At 41.9% G+C, this 27,500-nt stretch overlaps 1 protein-coding gene across 1 annotated transcript in view; it reads right to left on the bottom strand.

Annotated features, from left to right (window-relative positions):
* The window catches only part of LOC119498303 (Krueppel-like factor 15), a 17,673-nt gene extending 8,873 nt beyond the window's left edge, over window positions 1-8,800 (bottom strand). The window contains exons 1-2 of the mRNA XM_037787071.1: window positions 8,456-8,800; window positions 1,648-3,104 (exon numbers count right to left, since the gene is read on the bottom strand). Coding sequence (XP_037642999.1) covers window positions 1,648-3,104; window positions 8,456-8,461 — 1,463 coding nt within the window. The 5' untranslated portion in view covers window positions 8,462-8,800. The remainder of the gene's footprint in view (window positions 1-1,647; window positions 3,105-8,455) is intronic.
* Window positions 8,801-27,500: the final 18,700 nt, after the last annotated feature.

Below are 27,500 nucleotides of genomic sequence, written 5' to 3'. Positions count from 1 at the left end.
TATAGAGATATAGAGATATCTAGAGATATCAGCAACATCATTTTGACCAGTCAATTCAGGATATCTGTAACTCTATATGGACTGGTACGATTCAAACTACTTTAACCATCCATGTGTTTCTCATTACAGATATGTACAACTGAATTATGACTAGATGCACTTCAACCTTTGAAGCATCATTTCACTTTGAACTGCATTATTTGTTTAATGATATTGAACTGACTATCTATTTATTATGTATTTCATTATTTTTCATAATCATTGTCTTTATATTGTTTTACATTTTTACTGCCCTTTAAGACAGTTTGCATATAAGACACCGGTCACTAACCTCCTAGCTGTCACTGGTATAGTATCCTATATTATATTTATAGCCCGTCTGTAATGCATCGGGGATGTGACGGGGAGTTGCACACTCTATCTCGTTGTACCTGTACAATGACAATAAAGGAAATCTAATCTAATCTAATGACTTGTTGTAATTCCAGTTTCAGAGATCTACAGTTTATTCTGACGAGTCAGAGTTCCAGTTCAAGATATCTTTGATTCCACTGAAGATATCTACATCGTCCTCTTTTAGATATCTAAAATGAAACTCTGACTAGTCGCTGCCCTGCAGCCGTACGGGTTCATAACGTGTGTCTGGAGACAGTGAGTCTCCGACAGGCTGTACATTTCTATCACAACTCTCTAGTGAACAAAGCTCTCGCTGGCCACAGACTCCTGATGATGACTCTTCTATTTCATGTCCTTTTCTAACTATCTGATCCACAGCGGTCCCCGACCCGCTCGTCTCACAGCCGGCTGCACATAGAGACACGTAGAGACACGTAGAGACACGTAGAGACACGTAGAGACACGTAGAGACCGATGTCCTGTGTCCAGCTCGGAGGACTAAAGGCTGGTTGTGTTTAACATGAGGTCGTAGCTCGTCATCTACCTCACTACGGTTAGAAAGAGCCCTCGTTGGTGTTCTAACAACTCATGAGTTATTGATGAGTTATTGATGAGTTATTGATGAGTTATTGATGAGTTATTGATGAGTTATTGATCCGGGAAGTTTGAATCTGTGAATATCTTCCACACTTTACTGAACTATCTGAGTTAGCTAAAGCTTCTGCTGACACTGTTCAGATGCTGTGATGGGCCGATATCCAATGAGAAGCCTCGATGAGCAACGTCATGACAACAACTCTGACTAGTCATAATCAGGTTATAGATATCTGGAATAAGAACTCTGACTAGTCCCAATGTAACTCTGGATATCTCTAAAGCCTCGTTCACGCAGCCGCCATGCCACGCAACCGCCACGCAACCGCCACGCAACCGCCACGTCACGCCACGCAACCGCCACGCCACACCACGCAACCGCCTCGCAACCACCACACAGCCGCCACACATCCGCCACGCCACGCAACCGCCACGCCACACTGCCGCCACGCTACGACACGCCAGGCCACGCCACGCAGTATGGACTATGCGTTGTGTTAATTCTGTATATTCCAGCTGAGCTAATAGACGTTGCCGTAGCAGCAGAGATCATTCCATCTGTGAGGTGAATGTGTGATGTTGATTACAAAGTGAAAGCATAGATTGAGTGTGTTCACACCTGCCTCGGCGGTTCACACCTGTCTCGGCGGTACCCACCTCCATCCGCAGCCCGGCCAGTTGCAGGCGAACGGCTTCTCCCCCGTGTGCCTCCTCAGGTGGGCCTTCAGGTGGCTGCTCTTGGTGTACATCTTGGTGCAGCCGGGAAAAGTGCATTTGTGCATTTTGATAAGATCCGCCACGGGGCTCTTCTGGAACTTCTGACCTCCGACCAGAATCCCCGAGCCGCCGCCGGCCGAGCCGTCCCCGAGCCCGAGAGGCTTGGCGGCGATGGGGACGGGAGCGATGCGTACGAACTTGGAGGAGACGTTAAGGCTGCTGGATGGCAGGATGTGGGGCACCAGGGCAAAGGTCTGACCCTGGATGTTGACCAGCAGCTGCGCAATCTTGATGTCTGAGGCCGGGGTGGGCGGTGGCGGTGGCGGTGGCGGTGGCGGTGGCGGTGGCGGTGGCGGGCGGGGCGGGGGGGGCTGGGCTACTGGGGTGAGCGGCGCTACGGTGGGCTCCTGCTTGATCTGAACGGGCTGAATCTGGAGGATGACTGGCGTCCCGCTACTATTGGAGCCACTGTCTGCTGATGAAGGTCTGTTGGCTGATGCCTTCTTGGCCCCTGAACTGGATTCACGCGAAGGGTTAACTGATGTAGTTTTGGTCTCACTGGAGGCGGCGGTGGCCGGGCCGGCGGCGCTGGCGGTGGGGACAGTTTGGTCTGAATACTTGGCGTCTGGCTCCGGCTTGGGCTCAGGAGAGGCCTCCCTGCACCACTCCAAGCCGACCTCTAGATCGAGAGCCTCCTCCAGACCCAGTCCCAACCCCAGACAGCCCTCTCGGATCTCCTGCTTCATCGTTACCACCTCCATGTTCTCCTCCAGGAACTCCTCGATCTCCTCCAGCGTGGGCTGGAAGCACCCTCCCAGTTGTTCCTCCGTCTCCACGTTGGACCAGGCGAGGAAGTCAAAGTTCTCCTCCTTCACGGGCTGGCGTTTGGAGGGCTCATCTCTCCGTGAGTCCCAGAAGAAGGTGGATAAGGGTGTCGGCGCCTCAGACCCTGAAGAGACCCCCCCTAAAGAGGCCTGGGACAGCAGGTGGTCCAGGATGCTGTCCTGGCTCTCGGCGCTGGAGTTGCTGCCGTAGCTGGAGCTGAGCACCTGGGAGTCCGGGCTGGAACAGGAGCGAGGGCTCGACGACTCGCTGAGGTCGTCCTCCGAGAACGGCGACGGCATCACCTGGTAGGAGCTCAGGTCCGTCACCATGTCGGACAGCCGGTAGGCCGGCGGGGAGCCACAGTACGGAGGAAAAGTCCCCTCGCTAACCGGCGACTTATCCACCATGCCTGCCTGGAGCGGGCCAGACGGACGTCTCTGGTTGGACTCGGAGTCGGTGTTTAGGATGGTTTGATAACCGAGGCCACGCTCTCCTCTCGGCCGAGAGAACGAAACACCTGCTGTCTCTCGGGTCGACAAACTCTTACAATCCAAGGTCTCCAGCCACCATGTCTAAACAGAAACACACAGACACAGTCGGTTAATCTGAATCACACACCTGCATACTGCTCAAATTCAAAAGGACAGAGCCGGAGTCAAGTGATTCTAAATGTTATACAGGTAGCATATCCCATAATGCATCTGACCAGTCTGAGACGCTGCAGTCACCGTCTGTGTGCACATCCTCAAACGCTGCAGGACTAGTTCACACCTGGAAGGTGATAGTTGAACTATTGACTGTCGTTTAGGAGCAGCCACGTGACAACGTCAGAGACACGTCAGAGACACGGCAGAGACACGGCAGAGACACATCAGAGACACATCAGAGACACGGCAGAGACACGGCAGAGACACATCAGAGACACGTCAGAGACACGGCAGAGACACGGCAGAGACACATCCGAGACACATCAGAGACACGTCAGAGACACATCAGAGACACGGCAGAGACACGTCAGAGACACGTCAGAGACACGTCAGAGACACATCAGAGACACGGCAGAGACACGGCAGAGACACGTCAGAGACACGTCAGAGACACATCAGAGACACGTCAGAGACACATCAGAGACACGGCAGAGACACGTCAGAGACACGTCAGAGACACATCAGAGACACGGCAGAGACACGGCAGAGACACGTCAGAGACACATCAGAGACACGGCACAGCGGAACATCACTTTATGACACAAATGATAGCGAGTCACTTTCTCTCATGTGCCTGCTGCAGGTTTTATGGTCCTTCCTGTCCTCACCATGAATTACATCCTTATATTGGCTTTTTAAAATGTGTTAATTATTTATAACAAATGTCTTGAATTATAGATGAAGCTCCTCTTTATCACATAAACACAGAATAATGCACATTAAAAATACTTTTTTTTACCTTTTTTGGGTACATGTGCTTGATTTTTACCATGTAAGTAATCAACTTCTACACAACTATAAGCTTTATAATCCTAAAAATGTGCTCCCCTATCACATTTCTAGACTTATTGGACTTTGGGTCTCGCACTCCGCCGAATATGGTCTCAAACATCTGGATTATTATGACCATATTCGGGAAGTGACATATTGTTTTTTAGAGGGAACTCAAAGTAACACAGAATAATGCACATTAAAAATACTTTGATTTGACCGCGTCCCCGGTGCAAAGTAATCAACTTTTACAAGAACTATTATTATTATTATTATTATTATTATTATTATTATTATTATTATTATAAGCCGTAAAATGATAAAATACTCAAAATATTCTTTCATTATTTTATAGGCCATGTTAAACTTATTATATATTATATATATATGGAAGAACTATAGTTTTTATATATTTTATATTAAAATATATATATATATATTATTATATTTTATAATTATATTTTACATGAACATTGTCACATTTTGGTCCACAAATATGAAAAAATATGAATATAAAAATAATAATAAATAAATAAATAAATAAATGAAAGACAAAACTTATAAAAAAATAATATCTACAAAGTCCTAATATACAAATAAATCAAATAAAAGTCACAAATCAAAAACATATTTCTCTGAAGAACTATAGTTATTTTGGACTCTTTTCATAATTCACTGTGAGTCCCTGAAGTCATTTTGTCAGTTTGTATTTTCTCGCCCTCCAAATAAATAAAGACTACGATTCCATGGAGACCATTTTCAGGAAGTGACATCATTTGTTTGGAGGGAAGTCAAAGTTTGGTGAGATCAACTTTCCCTCATGTCTTCTTTTCCATGTTTCATGATGTTTATCTCTTAAACTTATGAAGAACGTTGGTCCAATAGAACAAAAAGAAATGTAAAGAGATGTTTGATATAGTTCTAAAGTTATAGTTATAACTATAGTTCTAAAGTTCTGTTGTGTAGAAGAGCGACTCTATAACTCGACCCGGATCCTCACAGAGCTCTAAACAACACTCACATTCACTCCTTTAACTGGCTGTGACTTCATAATTCATTCATTCATTTGGTCCTCCTTGATTTGAAATGTGAGATGTTGATCACATGTTTACGTCACTATTCTGACATAATGCAAAAACAAACAAACAAACATGAAAAATCATTTTCAGAAGTTGTGAGGTTGAAATGTTGCTGTATAATATTAACAAGAATAATCATTTATTAATCTCCTATGACGTCATCACAGTGTTGTCGTTCAATGACCCCATCATATTTAATGTGTAAGTATATATGTTTATGATCTACTGGAGCTTCCATGTGGCAGGATGGTTCATCACATTACTGTTTATCATAATATAATAGTCCTGTTAGAGACTATTAATAATAACATATTAATATAATAGTCCTGTTAGAGACTATTAATAATAACATATTAATATAATAGTCCTGTTAGAGACTATTAATAATAAAATATTAATATAATAGTCCTCTTATAGACTATTAATAATAACATATTAATATAATAGTCCTGTTAGAGACTATTAATAATAAAATATTAATATAAGTCCTCTTATAGACTATTAATAATAAACTATTAATATAATAGTCCTCTTATAGATTATTAATAATAAAATATTAATATAATAGTCCTCTTATAGACTATTAATAATAACATATTAATATAATAGTCCTCTTATAGACTATTAATAATAAAATATTAATATAATAGTCCTCTTATAGACTATTAAGAGTAAAATATTAATATAATAGTCCTCTTATAGACTATTAATAATAAAATATTAATATAATAGTCCTGTTAGAGACTATTAATAATAAAATATTAATATAATAGTCCTCTTATAGACTATTAATAATAAAATATTAATATAATAGTCCTCTTATAGACTATTAATAATAAACTATTAATATAATAGTCCTCTTATAGACTATTAATAATAAAATATTAATATAATAGTCCTCTTATAGACTATTAATAATAAAATATTAATATAATAGTCCTCTTATAGACTATTAATAGTAAAATATTAATATAATAGTCCTCTTATAGACTATTAATAATAACATATTAATAATAATAGTCCTCTTATAGACTATTAATAATAACATATTAATATAATAGTCCTCTTATAGACTATTAATAATAAACTATTAATATAATAGTCCTCTTATAGACTATTAATAATAAACTATTAATATAATAGTCCTCTTATAGACTATTAATAATAAACTATTAATATAATAGTCCTCTTATAGACTATTAATAATAAAATATTAATATAATAGTCCTCTTATAGACTATTATGGACTACTAGGAGGAGGAGGAGGAGGAGGAAGAGGAGGAAGAGGAAGAGAAGGAGGAGGAGGAGGAGGAGGAAGAGGAGGAGGAGGAGGAGGAAGAGGAGGAGGAGGAGGAGGAGGAGGAAGAGGAGGAAGAGGAGGAGGAGGAAGAGGAGGAGGAAGAGGAGGAGGAGGAGGAGGAAGAGGAGGAGGAAGAGGAGGAGGAAAGAGAGTAAAAAGTGTCAACATTGTGATCAGAGAGCAGCGCGCGGTGGCTGATGGGAGCAGAGCCGTAAATCATCAGCTCAGGTTGTTTACGGGACAATTAAAGAGCCGTAAATCACTAAATCACTAAATCAGTAAATCACTAAATCACTAAATCAGTAAATCACTAAATCACTAAATCAGTAAATCACTAAATCAGTAAATCAGTAAATCACTAAATCAGTAAATCACTAAATCAGTAAATCACTAAATCAGTAAATCAGTAAATCACTAAATCAGTAAATCACTAAATCAGTAAATCACTAAATCAGTAAATCACTAAATCACTAAATCACTAAATCACTAAATCACTAAATCAGTAAATCACTAAATCAGTAAATCACTAAATCACTAAATCACTAAATCACTAAATCACTAAATCACTAAATCAGCCGCAGAGCCTCTGAAGTTGGAACATTGTTTTATAGTCACTCAATGCTGCTGGATTCATCTCTGATTCATTCACATCATGTTGTTACACATTATTACACTGCAGGGGGGGGCATGACTACATGTGTTTAACGAGCATAATAATAATAATAATAATATTAATAATATTATTAATATCATTATTATTAATATTAATATTAATGATATAATACTGATAATAGTTCAACAGCATCAGATGTTGCAGCAGCAGGATCAGAGAGATCCTGCTGCTGCAAACTAAACTCATTCATTCACTTCTGTTGTTAAACTGCAGCACAATACACATCATCATACACATCATCATATTCATCATCATACACATCATCATACACATCATCATATTCATCATCATACACATCATCATACACATCATCATACACATCATCATACACATCATCATACACATCATCATATTCATCATCATACACATCATCATATTCATCATCATAATAATAATAATATGTATAGTAATAATAATAATATGTATAGTAATAATAATGATATGTATAGTAATAATAATGATATGTATAGTAATAATAATAATATGTATAGTAATAATAATAATATGTATAGTAGTAATAATAATGATATGTATAGTAATAATAATAATATGTATAGTAATAATAATAATATGTATAGTAATAATAATGATATGTATAGTAATAATAATAATATGTATAGTAATAATAATGATATGTATAGTAATAATAATAATATGTATAGTAATAATAATAATATGTATAGTAATAATAATGATATGTATAGTAGTAATAATAATATGTATAGTAATAATAATAATATGTATAGTAATAATAATAATATGTATAGTAATAATAATGATATGTATAGTAATAATAATGATATGTATAGTAATAATAATAATATGTATAGTAATAATAATAATATGTATAGTAATAATAATAATATGTATAGTAATAATAATGATATGTATAGTAATAATAATAATATGTATAGTAATAATAATGATATGTATAGTAATAATAATAATATGTATAGTAATAATAATAATATGTATAGTAATAATAATGATATGTATAGTAATAATAATAATATGTATAGTAATAATAATGATATGTATAGTAATAATAATGATATGTATAGTAATAATAATAATATGTATAGTAATAATAATAATATGTATAGTAATAATAATGATATGTATAGTAGTAATAATGATATGTATAGTAGTAGTAGTAGTGCACAGTGTGGGTCTGTGTGCGTGTGTTCGTGCCCGCGGCGCATCACGCGTGAGTAGTGCGCGTCTCCGCTCTCAACGTAAACATGTTTTCGTGCACCAGGCTGCTGCAGCAGCAGATGGCTCCGAGCACACACACACACACACACACACACACACACACACACACACACACACACACACACACACTCTGCACCCTGAAAGCTCCTCATTACATAACATGAACCTGCAGCCTCACCTTCATCAACCAGCTACTGGAATCATCATGGAATCATCATGGAATCATGATGAATCAGGTAATCAGGTAATCAGGTAATCAGGTAATCCCGCTGCAGGAGGAGGAAGGTGTTTATCCGTAAAGCATCCGGCGGGTCGGTGTCCCCTCCAGTCTCTCAGTCTCTCAGTCTCTCAGTCTCTCAGTCTCTCCATACAGCTCAGCAGCTCAGTGTTGTTTCCTCCTGTGGTGGAGCTGATCGTCTCTCTGACTCTGACTCTGTGTTGTGTTGTACTCTGGGCTCTGGTCTCTGGTCTCTGGGCTCTGGTCTCTGGTCTCTGGGCTCTGGTCTCTGGTCTCTGGGCTCTGGTCTCTGGGCTCTGGTCTCTGGTCTCTGGGCTCTGGTCTCTGGTCTCTGGGCTCTGGTCTCTGGGCTCTGGGCTCTGGTCTCTGGGCTCTGGTCTCTGGGCTCTGGTCTCTGGGCTCTGGTCTCTGGGCTCTGGGCTCTGGTCTCTGGGCTCTGGGCTCTGGTCTCTGGGCTCTGGGCTCTGGTCTCTGGGCTCTGGTCTCTGGTCTCTGGTCGCGTCACAGGCTGCAGAGTGTTTCAGGTTCTGTAGTGCTGCTTCATGAGAGGCTGCTGCTGAAGGCTCGGCTCCACTCTGCAGCCTCATTGGTCCGTTCAGCTGGGAAGGAGGCGGGTCCTCTGGGCTGTCACTCACACGGTCCGCTGCGAGTATAACATGAGGGACGCGGTCCGGTGGAGGGACGCGGTCCGGTGGAGGGACGGGTCCGGTGGAGGTGGAGGAAGGTGGAAAATGTGACAGGAACGATCAGCTGATTGTAAAATGAAAGTGAAACAGTGATCTCCTGGATGAACGCCCTGTGTTTGTTGGACCCGTCCACCTCCCCTCACCCCGACCTGGTGTCTCTTTTGCTCTTTAAACTACGTCACCACATTTCCATCGCATTTCCCCTGAGCGTTTGCTGTTGCTGCAGATGTGTTTACATCGTAGTTAAAGGAAAGCCCGGTGCGTCTCCTACCGCGTCGATCGGGTGTTTTATGCGGCGGTACTGAACGCTGACGGCCGTCACAAAGCAAGTCGGTGTTTGACACCCTGGGAATGACAACGGGTTCAACAAACACAGGACTCAACCAGGAGATGGTGTTTTGTTTTGTAAGTTAAGTTAGTGACGTTTCTGACGTGTTTTCCGTACTTATTTTACGTTGTTTCCAAACGTATTTTAATTAGTTGAAGTATTTTGGGCCAAACCATGATGATTTCCTAAACCTGACTACTGCTGTTGCTCTGGCTCTACCTATAAGGCGTGGAGAGGAGGTTGTGTTGCTCTGGCTCTACCTATAAGGCGTGGAGAGGAGGTCGTGTTGCTCTGGCTCTACCTATAAGGCGTGGAGAGGAGGTTGTGTTGCTCTGGCTCTACCTATAAGGCGTGGAGAGGAGGTTGTGTTGCTCTAGCTCTACCTATAAGGCGTGGAGAGGAGGTTGTGTTGCTCTGGCTCTACCTATAAGGCGTGGAGAGGAGGTGGTGTTGCTCTGGCTCTAACTGGCAGGCGTGGAGAGGAGGTCGTGTTGCTCTGGCTCTACCTATAAGGCGTGGAGAGGAGGTCGTGTTGCTCTGGCTCTACCTATAAGGCGTGGAGAGGAGGTTGTGTTGCTCTGGCTCTACCTATAAGGCGTGGAGAGGAGGTTGTGTTGCTCTAGCTCTACCTATAAGGCGTGGAGAGGAGGTTGTGTTGCTCTGGCTCTACCTATAAGGCGTGGAGAGGAGGTTGTGTTGCTCTGGCTCTATCTGGCTGGCGTGGAGAGGAGGTCGTGTTGCTCTGGCTCTACCTATATGGTGTGGAGAGGAGGTCATGTTGCTCTGGCTCCACCTATATGTTGTGGAGAGGAGGTTGTGTTGCTCTGGCTCTACCTATATGGCGTGGAGAGGAGGTTGTGTTGCTCTGGCTCTACCTATATGTTGTGGAGAGGAGGTTGTGTTGCTCTGGCTTTACCTATATGGCGTGGAGAGGAGGTTGTGTTGCTCTGGCTCTACCTATATGGTGTGGAGAGGAGTTCGTGTTGCTCTGGCTCTACCTATATGGCGTGGATAGGAGGTCATGTTGCTCTGGCTCCACCTATATGTTGTGGAGAGGAGGTTGTGTTGCTCTGGCTCTACCTATATGGCGTGGAGAGGAGGTTGTGTTGCTCTGGCTTTACCTATATGGCGTGGAGAGGAGGTTGTGTTGCTCTGGCTCTACCTATATGGCGTGGAGAGGAGTTCGTGTTGCTCTGGCTCTACCGGTTTGGCGAAGCCTGGAAGCTGCTTGACGTCCTCCTGGATCCACCTCCTCACTTATATTCACATTATACATATTATTTTTGTCATATAGATCGTCTGTGTTGTATTTTCATGTTTCTCTGATGCTCCTCTGATGTTTCTCTGATCCTCCTCTGATGCTCCTCTGATGCTCCTCTGATGCTCCTCTGATGTTTCTCTGATGCTCCTCTGATGTTTCTCTGATGCTCCTCTGATGCTCCTCTGATGCTCCTCTGATGTTTCTCTGATGCTCCTCTGATGTTTCTCTGATGCTCCTCTGATGCTCCTCTGATGCTCCTCTGATGCTCCTCTGATGTTTCTCTGATCCTCCTCTGATCCTCCTCTGATGCTCCTCTGATCCTCCTCTGATGCTCCTCTGATGCTCCTCTGATGTTTCTCTGATGCTCCTCTGATGCTCCTCCTGAGCTTTAGAACAGGCTTCTCCTGTTAAGGTTCAGTTTTTCCTCATCTGATGATGAGAGGGTCGTACTGTAGAGGTCAGAGGGTGGTACTGTAGAGGTCAGAGGGTCGTACTGTAGAGGTCAGAGGGTGGTACTGTAGAGGTCAGAGGGTGGTACTGTAGAGGTCAGAGGGTCCTACTGTACAGGTCAGAGGGTCGTACTGTAGAGGTCAGAGGGTCGTACTGTAGAGGTCAGAGGGTGGTACTGTACAGGTCAGAGGGTCCTACTGTACAGGTCAGAGGGTCGTACTGTAGAGGTCAGAGGGTGGTACTGTAGAGGTCAGAGGGTCCTACTGTACAGGTCAGAGGGTCCTACTGTACAGGTCAGAGGGTCGTACTGTAGAGGTCAGAGGGTGGTACTGTAGAGGTCAGAGGGTCGTACTGTAGAGGTCAGAGGGTGGTACTGTAGAGGTCAGAGGGTGGTACTGTAGAGGTCAGAGGGTGGTACTGTAGAGGTCAGAGGGTGGTACTTTAGAGGTCAGAGGGTCGTACTGTAGAGGTCAGAGGGTGGTACTGTAGAGGTCAGAGGGTCCTACTGTACAGGTCAGAGGGTCGTACTGTAGAGGTCAGAGGGTGGTACTGTAGAGGTCAGAGGGTCCTACTGTAGAGGTCAGAGGGTCCTACTGTACAGGTCAGAGGGTCGTACTGTAGAGGTCAGAGGGTGGTACTGTAGAGGTCAGAGGGTCCTACTGTAGAGGTCAGAGGGTGGTACTGTAGAGGTCAGAGGGTGGTACTGTAGAGGTCAGAGGGTCATACTGTAGAGGTCAGAGGGTGGTACTGTAGAGGTCAGAGGGTCGTACTGTAGAGGTCAGAGGGTCGTACTGTAGAGGTCAGAGGGTGGTACTGTAGAGGTCAGAGGGTCCTACTGTAGAGGTCAGAGGGTCCTACTGTAGAGGTCAGAGGGTGGTACTGTAGAGGTCAGAGGGTGGTACTGTAGAGGTCAGAGGGTCATACTGTAGAGGTCAGAGGGTGGTACTGTAGAGGTCAGAGGGTGGTACTGTAGAGGTCAGAGGGTCGTACTGTAGAGGTCAGAGGGTGGTACTGTAGAGGTCAGAGGGTGGTACTGTAGAGGTCAGAGGGTCGTACTGTAGAGGTCAGAGGGTCGTACTGTAGAGGTCAGAGGGTCGTACTGTAGAGGTCAGAGGGTGGTACTGTAGAGGTCAGAGGGTCGTACTGTAGAGGTCAGAGGGTGGTACTGTAGAGGTCAGAGGGTGGTACTGTAGAGGTCAGAGGGTCGTACTGTAGAGGTCAGAGGGTGGTACTGTAGAGGTCAGAGGGTGGTACTGTAGAGGTCAGAGGGTCGTACTGTAGAGGTCAGAGGGTCGTACTGTAGAGGTCAGAGGGTCGTACTGTAGAGGTCAGAGGGTGGTACTGTAGAGGTCAGAGGGTGGTACTGTAGAGGTCAGAGGGTGGTACTGTAGAGGTCAGAGGGTGGTACTGTAGAGGTCAGAGGGTGGTACTGTAGAGGTCAGAGGGTCATACTGTAGAGGTCAGAGGGTGGTACTGTAGAGGTCAGAGGGTGGTACTGTAGAGGTCAGAGGGTCGTACTGTAGAGGTCAGAGGGTGGTACTGTAGAGGTCAGAGGGTCCTACTGTAGAGGTCAGAGGGTGGTACTGTAGAGGTCAGAGGGTGGTACTGTAGAGGTCAGAGGGTCATACTGTAGAGGTCAGAGGGTGGTACTGTAGAGGTCAGAGGGTGGTACTGTAGAGGTCAGAGGGTCGTACTGTAGAGGTCAGAGGGTCGTACTGTAGAGGTCAGAGGGTCGTACTGTAGAGGTCAGAGGGTGGTACTGTAGAGGTCAGAGGGTCGTACTGTAGAGGTCAGAGGGTGGTACTGTAGAGGTCAGAGGGTGGTACTGTAGAGGTCAGAGGGTCGTACTGTAGAGGTCAGAGGGTCGTACTGTAGAGGTCAGAGGGTGGTACTGTAGAGGTCAGAGGGTGGTACTGTAGAGGTCAGAGGGTCGTACTGTAGAGGTCAGAGGGTGGTACTGTAGAGGTCAGAGGGTTGTAGTTTTGTTGCGTGTAATGACACGTGTAAAGCCTAACATGCGTCCTCATGACAATGAATGTCCTTGTAATGTTGTCTTCCTGTGAGATATCCAAACCCTGTCTGAGAGCAGTCTGATGTTCTCTGATACGTCTCTGCTGCTTCTGTCCCATCGTGATTACAACACATCATCAGCTCAGTGGCTCGCCGTCGGCCGGTCGGAGGTAAGTGTGGGTCACTGTGGGTCGGAGGCTCTCTGAGAACATCAGCAACACTTCCTCACACAGAGAAGAGCTCACTCTCTCAGGAGCAACGTGGGCGAAGCAGTCGAGCCTGACAGGAAGTGTTTCTGAAACATTAAGTTGTTCTTTAACGTGCTGCACGTTGAAGGAGTTACTCCGAGATTCACAGAGACCAAATAAATCACAGAGTGGGTTATTCTGGGAACGGCAGCTGTAATCAGGTTTGGCTACGAGGTGGCAGACTCCATGTAACCTCACATTTCCACATTCTAGCGCCTGGAAGAAGTAGCTGTAAATAGACTCTGAGTCGTTTGAGCATTGTGTTTTAAATTCTTGTCTCTTTGTGATGATCGTGTTGGTGATCACATGTCTGTTCTGATCAGCCTTTGTTCTTCTTTTCCTGCTGAGAAAGGGAGACTTTCAACTGATGGTCGTACACGTGGAAACAAGAGCTGGAAACATGTGAGAGACTTTCATCTTTCAATAACCTTAAAGAGCCATGTGTAACATTTAGGGGATCTATCGGCAGATATTTAATATCACGTTTCATCTGTTCTAAATGAACCTTAAAGGGAGATCAGTCCAGTATTTAATCCTCTTATCAACATGGGAGTGGACAAATATGCTGCTTTATGTAAATGTATGTATATATTTATTATAGTAAATCAATGAACAACACAAAACAATGACAGATATTGATCCAGAAACCCTCACAGGTACTGCATTTAGCATAAAACAATATGCTCCAATCATAACATGGCAAACTGCAGCCCAACAGGCAACAACAGCTGTCAGTGTGTCAGTGTGCTGACTTGACTATGACTTGCCCCAAACTGCATGTGATGATCATAAAGTGGGCATGTCTGTAAAGGGGAGACTCGTGGGTACCCATAGAACCCATTTACATTCACTGATCTGGAGGTCAGAGGTCAAGGGACCCCTTTGGACATGGTTATAAGTTCAATAATTTCTCAGTGAGGTTGCTCACTGCTAGATGCCAACAGATCCTACACACTGAAGTACAGAACAGAACATGTACTGCCTTAGGCTCCGATCAGACCGAGGGCGTTTTAGCAGCGATCAGACCGAGGGCGTTTTAGCAGCGATCAGACCGAGGGCGTTTTAGCAGCGATCAGACCGAGGGCGTTTTAGCTCCGATCAGACCGAGGGCGTTTTAGTAGCTATCAGACCGAGGGCGTTTTAGCTCCGATCAGACCGAGGGCGTTTTAGTAGCTATCAGACCGAGGGCGTTTTAGCTCCGATCAGACCGAGGGCGTTTTAGTAGCTATCAGACCGAGGGCGTTTTAGCTCCGATCAGACCGAGGGCGTTTTAGTAGCTATCAGACCGAGGGCGTTTTAGCTCCGATCAGACCGAGGGCGTTTTAGTAGCTATCAGACCGAGGGCGTTTTAGCAGCGATCAGACCGAGGGCGTTTTAGCTCCGATCAGACCGAGGGCGTTTTAGCTCCGATCGTTCAAAATGCCTCAAACTCGTTGAAGATAATTACAAAAAGCCGCCCCAGGCTGCTGGTTTGGGTCCGAGCACCCCTCCCTTTACAAGACTGCAGTAACGTGAGCCGCCGAGTGCAAAACCGTGGTTACACCGTTTGCCTCACTCAGAGGTCATCCATACCATAATAACACTACTTTAGGAGCAATAGAAGTCGGACGGCGGCTGGCGGTACCACGATTTAGCACTCTGCCGCTCACGTTACCGCAGTTTCATTAGCGTGTTGGAGAACTACAGAGAACTACAGAAAACTACAGAGAACTACAGAAAACTACGGAGAACTACAGAGAGCTACAGAGAACTACGGAGAACTACGGAGAACTACAGAGAACTACGGAGAACTACAGAGAGCTACGGAGAACTACGGAGAACTACGGAGAACTACGGAGAACTACAGAGAACTACGGAGAATTACAGAGAACTACAGAAAGCTACAGAGAATTACAGAGAACTACAGAGAATTGCAGAGAACTACAGAAAGCTACAGAGAACTACAGAGAACTACGGAGAACTACAGAAAGCTACAGAGAATTACAGAGAACTACAGAGAATTGCAGAGAACTACAGAAAGCTACAGAGAACTACAGAGAACTACGGAGAACTACGGAGAACTACGGAGAACTACAGAGAACTACGGAGAACTACGGAGAACTACAGAGAGCTACAGAGAACTACGGAGAACTACAGAGAACTACAGAGAATTACAGAGAACTACAGAAAGCTACAGAGAACTACGGAGAATTACAGAGAACTACAGAAAGCTACAGAGAATTACAGAGAGCTACAGAGAATTACAGAGAACTACAGAAAGCTACAGAGAATTACAGAGAACTACAGAAAGCTACAGAGAACTACAGAGAACTACAGAAAGCTACAGAGAACTACAGAGAACTACGGAGAATTACAGAGAACTACAGAAAGCTACAGAGAATTACAGAGAACTACAGAAAGCTACAGAGAATTACAGAGAACTACAGAAAGCTACAGAGAACTACAGAGAACTACGGAGAATTACAGAGAACTACAGAAAGCTACAGAGAACTACAGAGAACTACGGAGAATTACAGAGAACTACAGAGAGCTACAGAGAACTATGGAGAATTACAGAGAACTACAGAGAACTACGGAGAACTACAGAAAGCTACAGAGAATTACAGAGAACTACAGAGAATTGCAGAGAACTACAGAAAGCTACAGAGAACTACAGAGAACTACGGAGAACTACGGAGAACTACGGAGAACTACAGAGAACTACGGAGAACTACGGAGAACTACAGAGAGCTACAGAGAACTACGGAGAACTACAGAGAACTACAGAGAATTACAGAGAACTACAGAAAGCTACAGAGAACTACGGAGAATTACAGAGAACTACAGAAAGCTACAGAGAATTACAGAGAACTACAGAGAATTACAGAGAACTACAGAAAGCTACAGAGAATTACAGAGAACTACAGAAAGCTACAGAGAACTACAGAGAACTACGGAGAATTACAGAGAACTACAGAAAGCTACAGAGAACTACAGAGAACTACGGAGAATTACAGAGAACTACAGAGAGCTACAGAGAACTATGGAGAATTACAGAGAACTACAGAGAATTACAGAGAACTACAGAAAGCTACAGAGAACTACAGAGAATTACAGAGAACTACAGAGAATTACAGAGAACTACAGAAAGCTACAGAGAACTACAGAGAACTACAGAGAGCTACAGAGAACTACAGAGAACTACAGAGAGCTACAGAGAACTACGGAGAACTACAGAGAGCTACAGAGAACTACAGAGAACTACGGAGAACTACGGAGAACTACAGAGAGCTACGGAGAACTACAGAGAGCTACAGAGAGCTACAGAGAACTACAGAGAACTACAGAAAGCTACAGAGAACTACAGAGAACTACGGAGAATTACAGAGAACTACAGAAAGCTACAGAGAACTACAGAGAACTACGGAGAATTACAGAGAACTACAGAGAGCTACAGAGAACTATGGAGAATTACAGAGAACTACAGAGAATTACAGAGAACTACAGAAAGCTACAGAGAACTACAGAGAACTACAGAGAATTACAGAGAACTACAGAGAACTACAGAGAGCTACAGAGAGCTACAGAGAACTACGGAGAACTACGGAGAACTACGGAGAACTACAGAGAACTACAGAGAGCTACAGAGGACTACAGAGAACTACGGAGAACTACAGAGAGCTACAGAGAACTACGGAGAACTACGGAGAACTACGGAGAACTACGGAGAACTACAGAGAGCTACGGAGAACTACAGAGAGCTACAGAGAGCTACAGAGAACTACAGAGAACTACAGAAAGCTACAGAGAACTACAGAGAACTACGGAGAATTACAGAGAACTACAGAAAGCTACAGAGAACTACAGAGAACTACGGAGAATTACAGAGAACTACAGAGAGCTACAGAGAACTATGGAGAATTACAGAGAACTACAGAGAATTACAGAGAACTACAGAAAGCTACAGAGAACTACAGAGAACTACAGAGAACTACAGAGAATTACAGAGAACTACAGAGAACTACAGAGAGCTACAGAGAGCTACAGAGAACTACGGAGAACTACGGAGAACTACGGAGAACTACAGAGAACTACAGAGAGCTACAGAGAACTACAGAGAACTACAGAGAGCTACAGAGAACTACGGAGAGCTACGGAGAGCTACGGAGAACTACGGAGAACTACGGAGAACTACAGAAAGCTACAGAGAACTACAGAGAGCTACGGAGAACTACGAAGAACTACAGAGAGCTACGGAGAACTACGGAGAACTACAGAGAGCTACAGAGAACTACGGAGAACTACGGAGAACTACGGAGAGCTACGGAGAACTACGGAGAACTACAGAGAACTACAGAGAATTACAGAGAACTACAGAAAGCTACAGAGAATTACAGAGAACTACAGAGAATTACAGAGAACTACAGAAAGCTACAGAGAATTACAGAGAACTACAGAAAGCTACAGAGAACTACGGAGAATTACAGAGAACTACAGAAAGCTACAGAGAACTACAGAGAACTACGGAGAATTACAGAGAACTACAGAGAGCTACAGAGAACTATGGAGAATTACAGAGAACTATGGAGAATTACAGAGAACTACAGAGAATTACAGAGAACTACAGAGAGCTACAGAGAACTACGGAGAACTACAGAGAACTACAGAGAATTACAGAGAACCACAGAAAGCTACAGAGAACTACAGAGAACTACGGAGAATTACAGAGAACTACAGAAAGCTACAGAGAGCTACAGAGAACTACGGAGAACTACGGAGAACTACGGAGAACTACAGAGAGCTACGGAGAACTACAGAGAGCTACAGAGAGCTACAGAGAACTACAGAGAAACTACCGAAAGCTACAGAGAACTACAGAGAACTACGGAGAATTACAGAGAACTACAGAAAGCTACAGAGAACTACGGAGAATTACAGAGAACTACAGAAAGCTACAGAGAACTACAGAGAACTACGGAGAATTACAGAGAACTACAGAGAGCTACAGAGAACTATGGAGAATTACAGAGAACTATGGAGAATTACAGAGAACTACAGAGAATTACAGAGAACTACAGAGAGCTACAGAGAACTACGGAGAACTACAGAGAGCTACAGAGAGCTACAGAGAACTACGGAGAACTACAGAGAGCTACAGAGAGCTACAGAGAACTACTGAGAACTACAGAGAACTACAGAGAATTACAGAGAACTACAGAAAGCTACAGAGAACTACAGAGAACTACGGAGAATTACAGAGAACTACAGAAAGCTACAGAGAGCTACAGAGAACTACGGAGAACTACGGAGAACTACGGAGAACTACGGAGAGCTACGGAGAACTACGAGAGCTACAGAGAGCTACAGAGAACTACAGAGAACTACAGAAAGCTACAGAGAACTACAGAGAACTACGGAGAATTACAGAGAACTACAGAAAGCTACAGAGAACTACAGAGAACTACGGAGAATTACAGAGAACTACAGAGAGCTACAGAGAACTATGGAGAATTACAGAGAACTACAGAGAATTACAGAGAACTACAGAGAACTACAGAAAGCTACAGAGAACTACAGAGAACTACGGAGAATTACAGAGAACTACGGAGAACTACAGAGAGCTACAGAGAGCTACAGAGAACTACAGAGAATTACAGAGAACTACAGAGAACTACAGAGAGCTACAGAGAGCTACAGAGAACTACAGAGAGCTACAGAGAACTACGGAGAACTACGGAGAACTACGGAGAACTACGGAGAACTACAGAGAGCTACAGAGAACTACAGAGAACTACGGAGAACTACAGAGAACTACAGAGAGCTACAGAGAACTACAGAGAACTACAGAGAGCTACAGAGAATTACAGAGAGCTACAGAGAGCTACGGAGAACTACGGAGAACTACGGAGAACTACGGAGAACTACAGAGAACTACAGAAAGCTACAGAGAACTACAGAGAGCTACGGAGAACTACGGAGAACTACAGAGAGCTACAGAGAACTATGGAGAATTACAGAGAACTACAGAGAATTACAGAGAACTACAGAAAGCTACAGAGAACTACAGAGAACTACAGAGAGCTACAGAGAACTACGGAGAACTACAGAGAGCTACAGAGAACTACAGAGAACTACAGAAAGCTACAGAGAACTACAGAGAACTACGGAGAATTACAGAGAACTACAGAAAGCTATAGAGAACTACAGAGAACTACGGAGAATTACAGAGAACTACAGAGAGCTACAGAGAACTATGGAGAATTACAGAGAACTACAGAGAATTACAGAGAACTACAGAAAGCTACAGAGAACTACAGAGAACTACGGAGAATTACAGGGAACTACGGAGAACTACAGAGAGCTACAGAGAACTACAGAGAACCACAGAGAATTACAGAGAACTACAGAGAGCTACAGAGAACTACAGAGCTACAGAGAGCTACAGAGAACTACAGAGAGCTACAGAGAGCTACAGAGAACTACAGAGAACTACAGAGAACTACGGAGAACTACAGAGAACTACAGAGAGCTACAGAGAACTACAGAGAGCTACAGAGAACTACGGAGAGCTACGGAGAGCTACGGAGAACTACGGAGAACTACGGAGAACTACGGAGAACTACAGAGAACTACAGAAAGCTACAGAGAACTACGGAGAGCTACGGAGAACTACGGAGAACTACAGAGAGCTACAGAGAACTACGGAGAACTACAGAGAGCTACGGAGAACTACGGAGAACTACGGAGAACTACAGAGAGCTACGGAGAACTACGGAGAACTACAGAGAACTACAGAGAATTACAGAGAACTACAGAAAGCTACAGAGAATTACAAAGAACTACAGAGAATTACAGAGAACTACAGAGAACTACGGAGAGCTACGGAGAACTACGGAGAACTACAGAGAACTACAGAGAATTACAGAGAACTACAGAAAGCTACAGAGAATTACAGAGAACTACAGAAAGCTACAGAGAACTACAGAGAACTACGGAGAATTACAGAGAACTACAGAAAGCTACAGAGAGCTACAGAGAACTACGGAGAATTACAGAGAACTACAGAGAGCTACAGAGAACTACGGAGAATTACAGAGAACTACAGAGAATTACAGAGAACTACAGAAAGCTACAGAGAACTACAGAGAACTACAGAGAGCTACAGAGAACTACGGAGAACTACAGAGAGCTACAGAGAGCTACAGAGAACTACGGAGAACTACAGAGAGCTACAGAGAGCTACAGAGAACTACTGAGAACTACAGAGAACTACAGAGAATTACAGAGAACTACAGAAAGCTACAGAGAACTACAGAGAACTACGGAGAATTACAGAGAACTACAGAAAGCTACAGAGAGCTACAGAGAACTACGGAGAACTACGGAGAACTACGGAGAACTACAGAGAGCTACGGAGAACTATAGAGAGCTACAGAGAGCTACAGAGAACTACAGAGAACTACAGAAAGCTACAGAGAACTACAGAGAACTACGGAGAATTACAGAGAACTACAGAAAGCTACAGAGAACTACAGAGAACTACGGAGAATTACAGAGAACTACAGAGAGCTACAGAGAACTATGGAGAATTACAGAGAACTACAGAGAATTACAGAGAACTACAGAAAGCTACAGAGAACTACAGAGAACTACGGAGAATTACAGAGAACTACAGAGAACTACAGAGAGCTACAGAGAACTACAGAGAACTACAGAGAATTACAGAGAACTACAGAGAGCTACAGAGAACTACAGAGAACTACAGAGAGCTACAGAGAAACTACAGAGAGCTACAGAGAACTACGGAGAGAACTACGGAGACTACTACGGAGAACTACAGAGAACTACAGAGAGCTACAGAGAACTACAGAGAACTACAGAGAGCTACGGAGAACTACGGAGAACTACAGAGAGCTACAGAGAACTACGGAGAACTACGGAGAACTACGGAGAACTACAGAGAGCTACGGAGAACTACGGAGAACTACAGAGAGCTACAGAGAATTACAGAGAACTACAGAAAGCTACAGAGAATTACAGAGAACTACAGAAAGCTACAGAGAACTACAGAGAACTACGGAGAATTACAGAGAACTACAGAAAGCTACAGAGAACTACAGAGAAACTACGGAGAACTACAGAGAACTACAGAGAGCTACAGAGAACTATGGAGAATTACAGAGAAACTACAGAGAATTACAGAGAACTACAGAAAGCTACAGAGAACTACAGAGAGCTACAGAGAACTACGGAGAACTACAGAGAGCTACAGAGAGCTACAGAGAACTACGGAGAACTACAGAGAACTACAGAGAGCTACAGAGAACTACGGAGAACTACAGAGAACTACAGAGAATTACAGAGAACTACAGAAAGCTACAGAGAACTACAGAGAACTACGGAGAATTACAGAGAACTACGGAGAGCTACGGAGAACTACGGAGAACTACAGAGAGCTACAGTGAACTACAGAGAACTACAGAGAGCTACAGAGAACTACAGAGAGCTACAGAGAGCTACAGAGAACTACAGAGAACTACGGAGAACTACGGAGAACTACAGAAAGCTACAGAGAACTACAGAGAGCTACAGAGAACTACGGAGAACTACGGAGACTACGGAGAACTACGGTGGCCTTCAGGTAACGTAAAACATGAAAGTGTCTCTCTAGAGCAGAGTTTGGTTTGTCCGTTCTGGGCTGCTGTAGAAACATGCAGGACTCATGAAATGTAATCTCTTTGATTCATAGACACGAATTTCCCTTTTTTATTTTCGTGACGCTCAGCACAACTTTCAACATCGTATTTTTCGAGTTTTCCTACGAATGTCCAGCAACAAGTGACGCATGTGTCAACTTCAGCTCCAGTCTTTTCAAAATAAAACGACTCATGTTTAGGAATAGATTGATTTAGGCTTAAGCAACAAACTACTTAGTTAGGTTTAGGAAAAGATGGCGGTTTGGGTTTAAATAACTCCGGGTGAAGTGCCGTAACTTAAGTACAGATGTTACTCTACAAATAAATCAGCACTGACTTCTGGTTTCACACGGGACACGAACAGCGGCCTCCTCACCCTCCAACCCGACCTCCTCCCTACGCGGCGCTCGCCGTTCTTTATACTTCCCGTTTCACAATTACGTGGATTACATACAAACAGATTTGGTGCTGACCGTCATGAAAACAATGCATTGATTCATATCTATGTACAGACGAATCAATGCATTGAATCTCGTGACTGTTTCACACACTGCCGAGCGACGGGGCTGATCGATGTAACGCTTCATTCTAAGATTAATGAAAAACAATGATTCTTAGTGTCAGGTGATTAAACACTAAAGAAAAACATAGTTATGAATATTATATTCCATCTCTGTTAATAGATCCTTTAATTGACAGGTCTGCAGGTCATCTCTGTCTTCCCCTCTGACCCGACAGCGTCTCCAATGAAGGATGAAGTAAAGGACTTGGACCCGGCTCTGCACGGGGCCTCTGCCGGTGCGTTGCAGTAACTGGGCGTCATTAGGGCCGACCATGTTGTGCGACAGACACCGTTTGATCCCACTTGACATCTTAATCCAGGCCGTCAAACAGCTGGAGCCGACAGCCACGGGACGGTCCCGCAGGGTGGATCTGGTCCACGGATTACAGGCTCGGTCTGGAGGGATGAGAGCGCTGCTGAGTTGAGGATTAGTCGCGTGCCTTTGCCCTACTTCTCTCTCTCTGTCTCCGTCTCTCAGGGATGTGAACAGGCCCTCGTGTTCAGATGGTAGATGTTTGAAATCTCGGTTACTCTTTCACTCCAGAGAAGTCTGAGGAGGCCACATCACTAACATCACTAACGGAGAAGACACAGACTGAATATAAAGATTGACGACATGACAGCTCTCCAACAGTGAAGCTAAAACATCTGGATGGCCCCCTGGTGGCCGGCCTGCAGTATAGCTCATAAACCCCGGCCTCCTCCATGTTAGAGGATGGGACATGAGCCAAACTAAAGAAGTCAAAGTACACGTCAAATACATTCTTCCCAAAGATGGTTTCTGTCATTCAGGTAGTTCTTATAACGCCGATGTTTGTTCAAGTGTTCATGTATCTGATCAGTTTGGTGTTAATTAGTCATTTGATGCTATAAAAAGGGGGTGGAACGCGGCTGTGGCTCAGAGGGTAGAGGCAGATCGTTCACCACTCGGAAGGTCGGTGGTTCGATTCCCCGGCTGTTCCGGCTCACATGTCGATGTGTCCTTGAGCAAGACACTTAACCCAAAGGCAGAGACATTTTTCAGACTTTTTTTGTCCGACATTTTTCAGATCTTTTTTTTCAGACTTTTTGTCCGACCATTTTTTCAGAATCTTTTTCTTCAGACTTTTTGTCCGACGTTTTCCAGATCTTTTGTTTCGGACATTTTTCAGACTTTTTTTTTCAGACCTATTTTGTCCGACATTTTATAGATCTTTATTTTCAGACTTTTTTGTCCAACATTTTCAGATCTTTTGTTTCACACACATTTTTCAGACTTTTTTTGTCCGACATTTTTCAGATCATCTTATCCTCTTTTATTTTCAGACTTTTTTTGTCCGACATTTTCAGACTTTTTTTTCGGACATTTTTTTCAGAACTTTTTTTTTCAGACTTTTTTGTCCGATATTATTCAGACTCTTTGTTCCGGACATTTTTTCAGATCTTTTTTTAGACTTATTTTGTCCGACATTTTATAGATCTTTTTTTTCAGACTTTTTTTTGTCCGACATTTTTCAGATCTTTTTTTTCAGACTTTTTTATCCGACATTTTTCAGATCTTTTGTTTCACACACATTTTTCAGACTTTTTTTGTCTGACATTTTTCAGATCTTTGTTTCACACAACATTTTTCAGACTTTTTTGTCCGACATTTTTCAGATCTTTTTTTTCAGACTCTTTTTTGTCCGACGTTTTTTCAGATCTTTTGTTTCAGACTTTTTTGTCCGACATTTTCAGATCCTTTTGTTTCACACACATTTTTCAGACTTTTTTTGTCCGACATTTTTCAGATCTTTTGTTTCAGACTTTTTTGTCCGACATTTTCAGATCTTTTTTTTCATAATTTTTTCTCCGACCATTTTTCAGATACTTTTTTTCAGACTCTTTTGTTCCGACATTTATAGTTCATTTTTTTCAGACTTTTATTTGTAGACTTATTTTGTCCGACATTTTTCAGATCTTTTTTTTCAGACTTTTTGTCCGACATTTTTTCAGATCTTTTTTTCAGACTTTTTTTGTCCCGACATTTTTCAGATCTTTCTTTTCAGAATATTTATGTCCGACATTTTCAGATCTTTTTTTTCAGACTTTTTTCGACATTTTTCAGATCTTTTTTTCAGACTTTTGTTTTTCTGACATTTTTCAGATCCTTTTTTTCTGACTTTTTTTTCTGACTTTTTCAGATCTTTTTTTTCAGATTTTTTTGTCCGACATTTTTTAATCTTATTTTCGGCCATTTTTTCAGAACTTTTTTTTCCAGACATTTTTTCAGATCTTTTTTTTCCAGACTTTTTTTCAGATCTTTTTTTTCAGATCTTTTTTTGTCCGACGTTTTTCAGATCTTTTGTTTCAGACTTTTTTGTCCGACATTTTTCAGATCTTTTGTTTCACACACATTTTTCAGACTTTTTTTGTCCGACATTTTTCAGATCTTTTGTTTCGGACATTTTTCAGACTTTTTTTCAGACCTATTTTGTCCGACATTTTATAGATCTTTATTTTCAGACTTTTTTGTCCGACATTTTTCAGATCTTTTGTTTCACACACATTTTTCAGACTTTTTTTGTCCGACATTTTTCAGATCTTTTTTTTCAGACTTTTTTTGTCCGACATTTTTCAGACTTTTTTTTCTGACATTTTTTCAGAACTTTTTTTTCAGACTTTTTTATCCGACATTTTTCAGACTTTTTTTGTCCGACGTTTTTCAGATCTTTTGTTTCAGACTTTTTTGTCCGACATTTTTCAGATCTTTTGTTTCACACACATTTTTCAGACTTTTTTTGTCTGCCATTTTCAGATCTTTTTTTTCAGGACTTTTTATCCGACATTTTTCAGATCTTTTTTTTTCAGACTTTTTTGTCCGACATTTTTTCAGATCTTTTTTTCATAATTTTTTCTCCGACATTTTTCAGATCTTTTTTTCAGGACTCTTTTGTCCGACATTTTATAGTTCATTTTTTCAGACTTTTATTTGTAGACTTATTTTGTCCGACATTTTTCAGATCTTTTTTTTCAGACTTTCTTTTCGGGACATTTTTCAGATCTTTTTTTTTATAATTTTTCTCCGACATTTTTCAGAGTCCTTTTTTCAGACTCTTTTGTCCGACTATTTATAGTTCATTTTTTTCAGACTTTTATTTGTAGACTTATTTTGTCCGACATTTTTCAGATCTTTTTTTTCAGACTTTCTTTTTCCGGACATTTTTCAGATCTTTTTTTTCAGACTTTTTCCAGACTTTTTTTTGTCCGACATTTTTCAGATCTTTTTTTTTCAGACTTTTTTTGTCCGACGTTTTTTCGATCTTTTGTTTCAGACTTTTTGTCCGACATTTTTCAGATCTTTTGTTTCACACACATTTTTCAGACTTTTTTGTCCGACAACATATTTTCAGATCTTTGTTTCAGACTTTTTTGTCCGACATTTTTCAGATCTTTTTTTCATAATTTTTTCTCCGACATTTTTCAGATCGTTTTTTCAGACTCTTTTGTCCGATCATTTTATAGTTCATTTTTTTCAGACTTTTATATTGTAGACTTATTTTGGTCCGACATTTTTCAGATCTTTTTTTTCAGACTTTTTTGTCCGACATGTTTCAGATCTTTTTTTTCAGACTTTTTTGTCCGACAATTTTTCAGATCTTTCTTTTCAGAATTTTATGTCCGACATTTTCAGATCTTTTTTTTCAGACTTTTTTCGGACATTTTTCAGATCTTTTTTCAGACTTTTGTTTTTCTGACATTTTTCAGATCCTTTTTTCTGACTTTTTTTTCTGACTTTTTCAGATCTTTTTTTTCAGATTTTTTTGTCCGACATTTTTTAAATCTTATTTTCGGCCATTTTTCAGACTTTTTTTTCCAGACATTTTTTTCAGATCTTTTTTTTCCAGACTTTTTTTCAGATCTTTTTTTCAGATCTTTTTTTGTCCGACGTTTTTCAGATCTTTTGTTTCAGACTTTTTTGTCCGACATTTTTCAGATCTTTTGTTTCACACACATTTTTCAGACTTTTTTTGTCCGACATTTTTCAGATCTTTTGTTTCGGACATTTTTCAGACTTTTTTTTCAGACCTATTTTGTCCGACATTTTATAGATCTTTATTTTCAGACTTTTTTGTCCGACATTTTTCAGATCTTTTGTTTCACACACATTTTTCAGACTTTTTTGTCCGACATTTTTCAGATCTTTTTTTTCAGACTTTTTTTGTCCGACATTTTTCAGACTTTTTTTTCTGACATTTTTTCAGAACTTTTTTTTCAGACTTTTTTATCCGACATTTTTCAGACTTTTTTTGTCCGACGTTTTTCAGATCTTTTGTTTCAGACTTTTTTGTCCGACATTTTTCAGATCTTTTGTTTCACACACATTTTTCAGACTTTTTTTGTCTGACATTTTTCAGATCTTTTTTTTCAGACTTTTTTATCCGACATTTTTCAGATCTTTTTTTTCAGACTTTTTTGTCCGACATTTTTCAGATCTTTTTTTTCATAATTTTTTCTCCGACATTTTTCAGATCTTTTTTCAGACTCTTTTGTCCGACATTTTATAGTTCATTTTTTTCAGACTTTTATTTGTAGACTTATTTTGTCCGACATTTTTCAGATCTTTTTTTTCAGACTTTCTTTTTCGGACATTTTTCAGATCTTTTTTTTCATAATTTTTTCTCCGACATTTTTCAGATCCTTTTTTCAGACTCTTTTGTCCGACATTTTATAGTTCATTTTTTTCAGACTTTTATTGTAGACTTATTTTGTCCGACATTTTTCAGATCTTTTTTTTCAGACTTTC

The sequence above is a fragment of the Sebastes umbrosus genome, chromosome 1 (genome assembly GCF_015220745.1).
Source record: "Sebastes umbrosus isolate fSebUmb1 chromosome 1, fSebUmb1.pri, whole genome shotgun sequence".
In the NCBI taxonomy this organism is placed as follows: Eukaryota; Metazoa; Chordata; class Actinopteri; order Perciformes; family Sebastidae; genus Sebastes; species Sebastes umbrosus.
The sequence above is the reverse complement of the archived record's forward strand: the minus strand, read 5'-3'. Positions and strand labels throughout refer to the sequence as shown.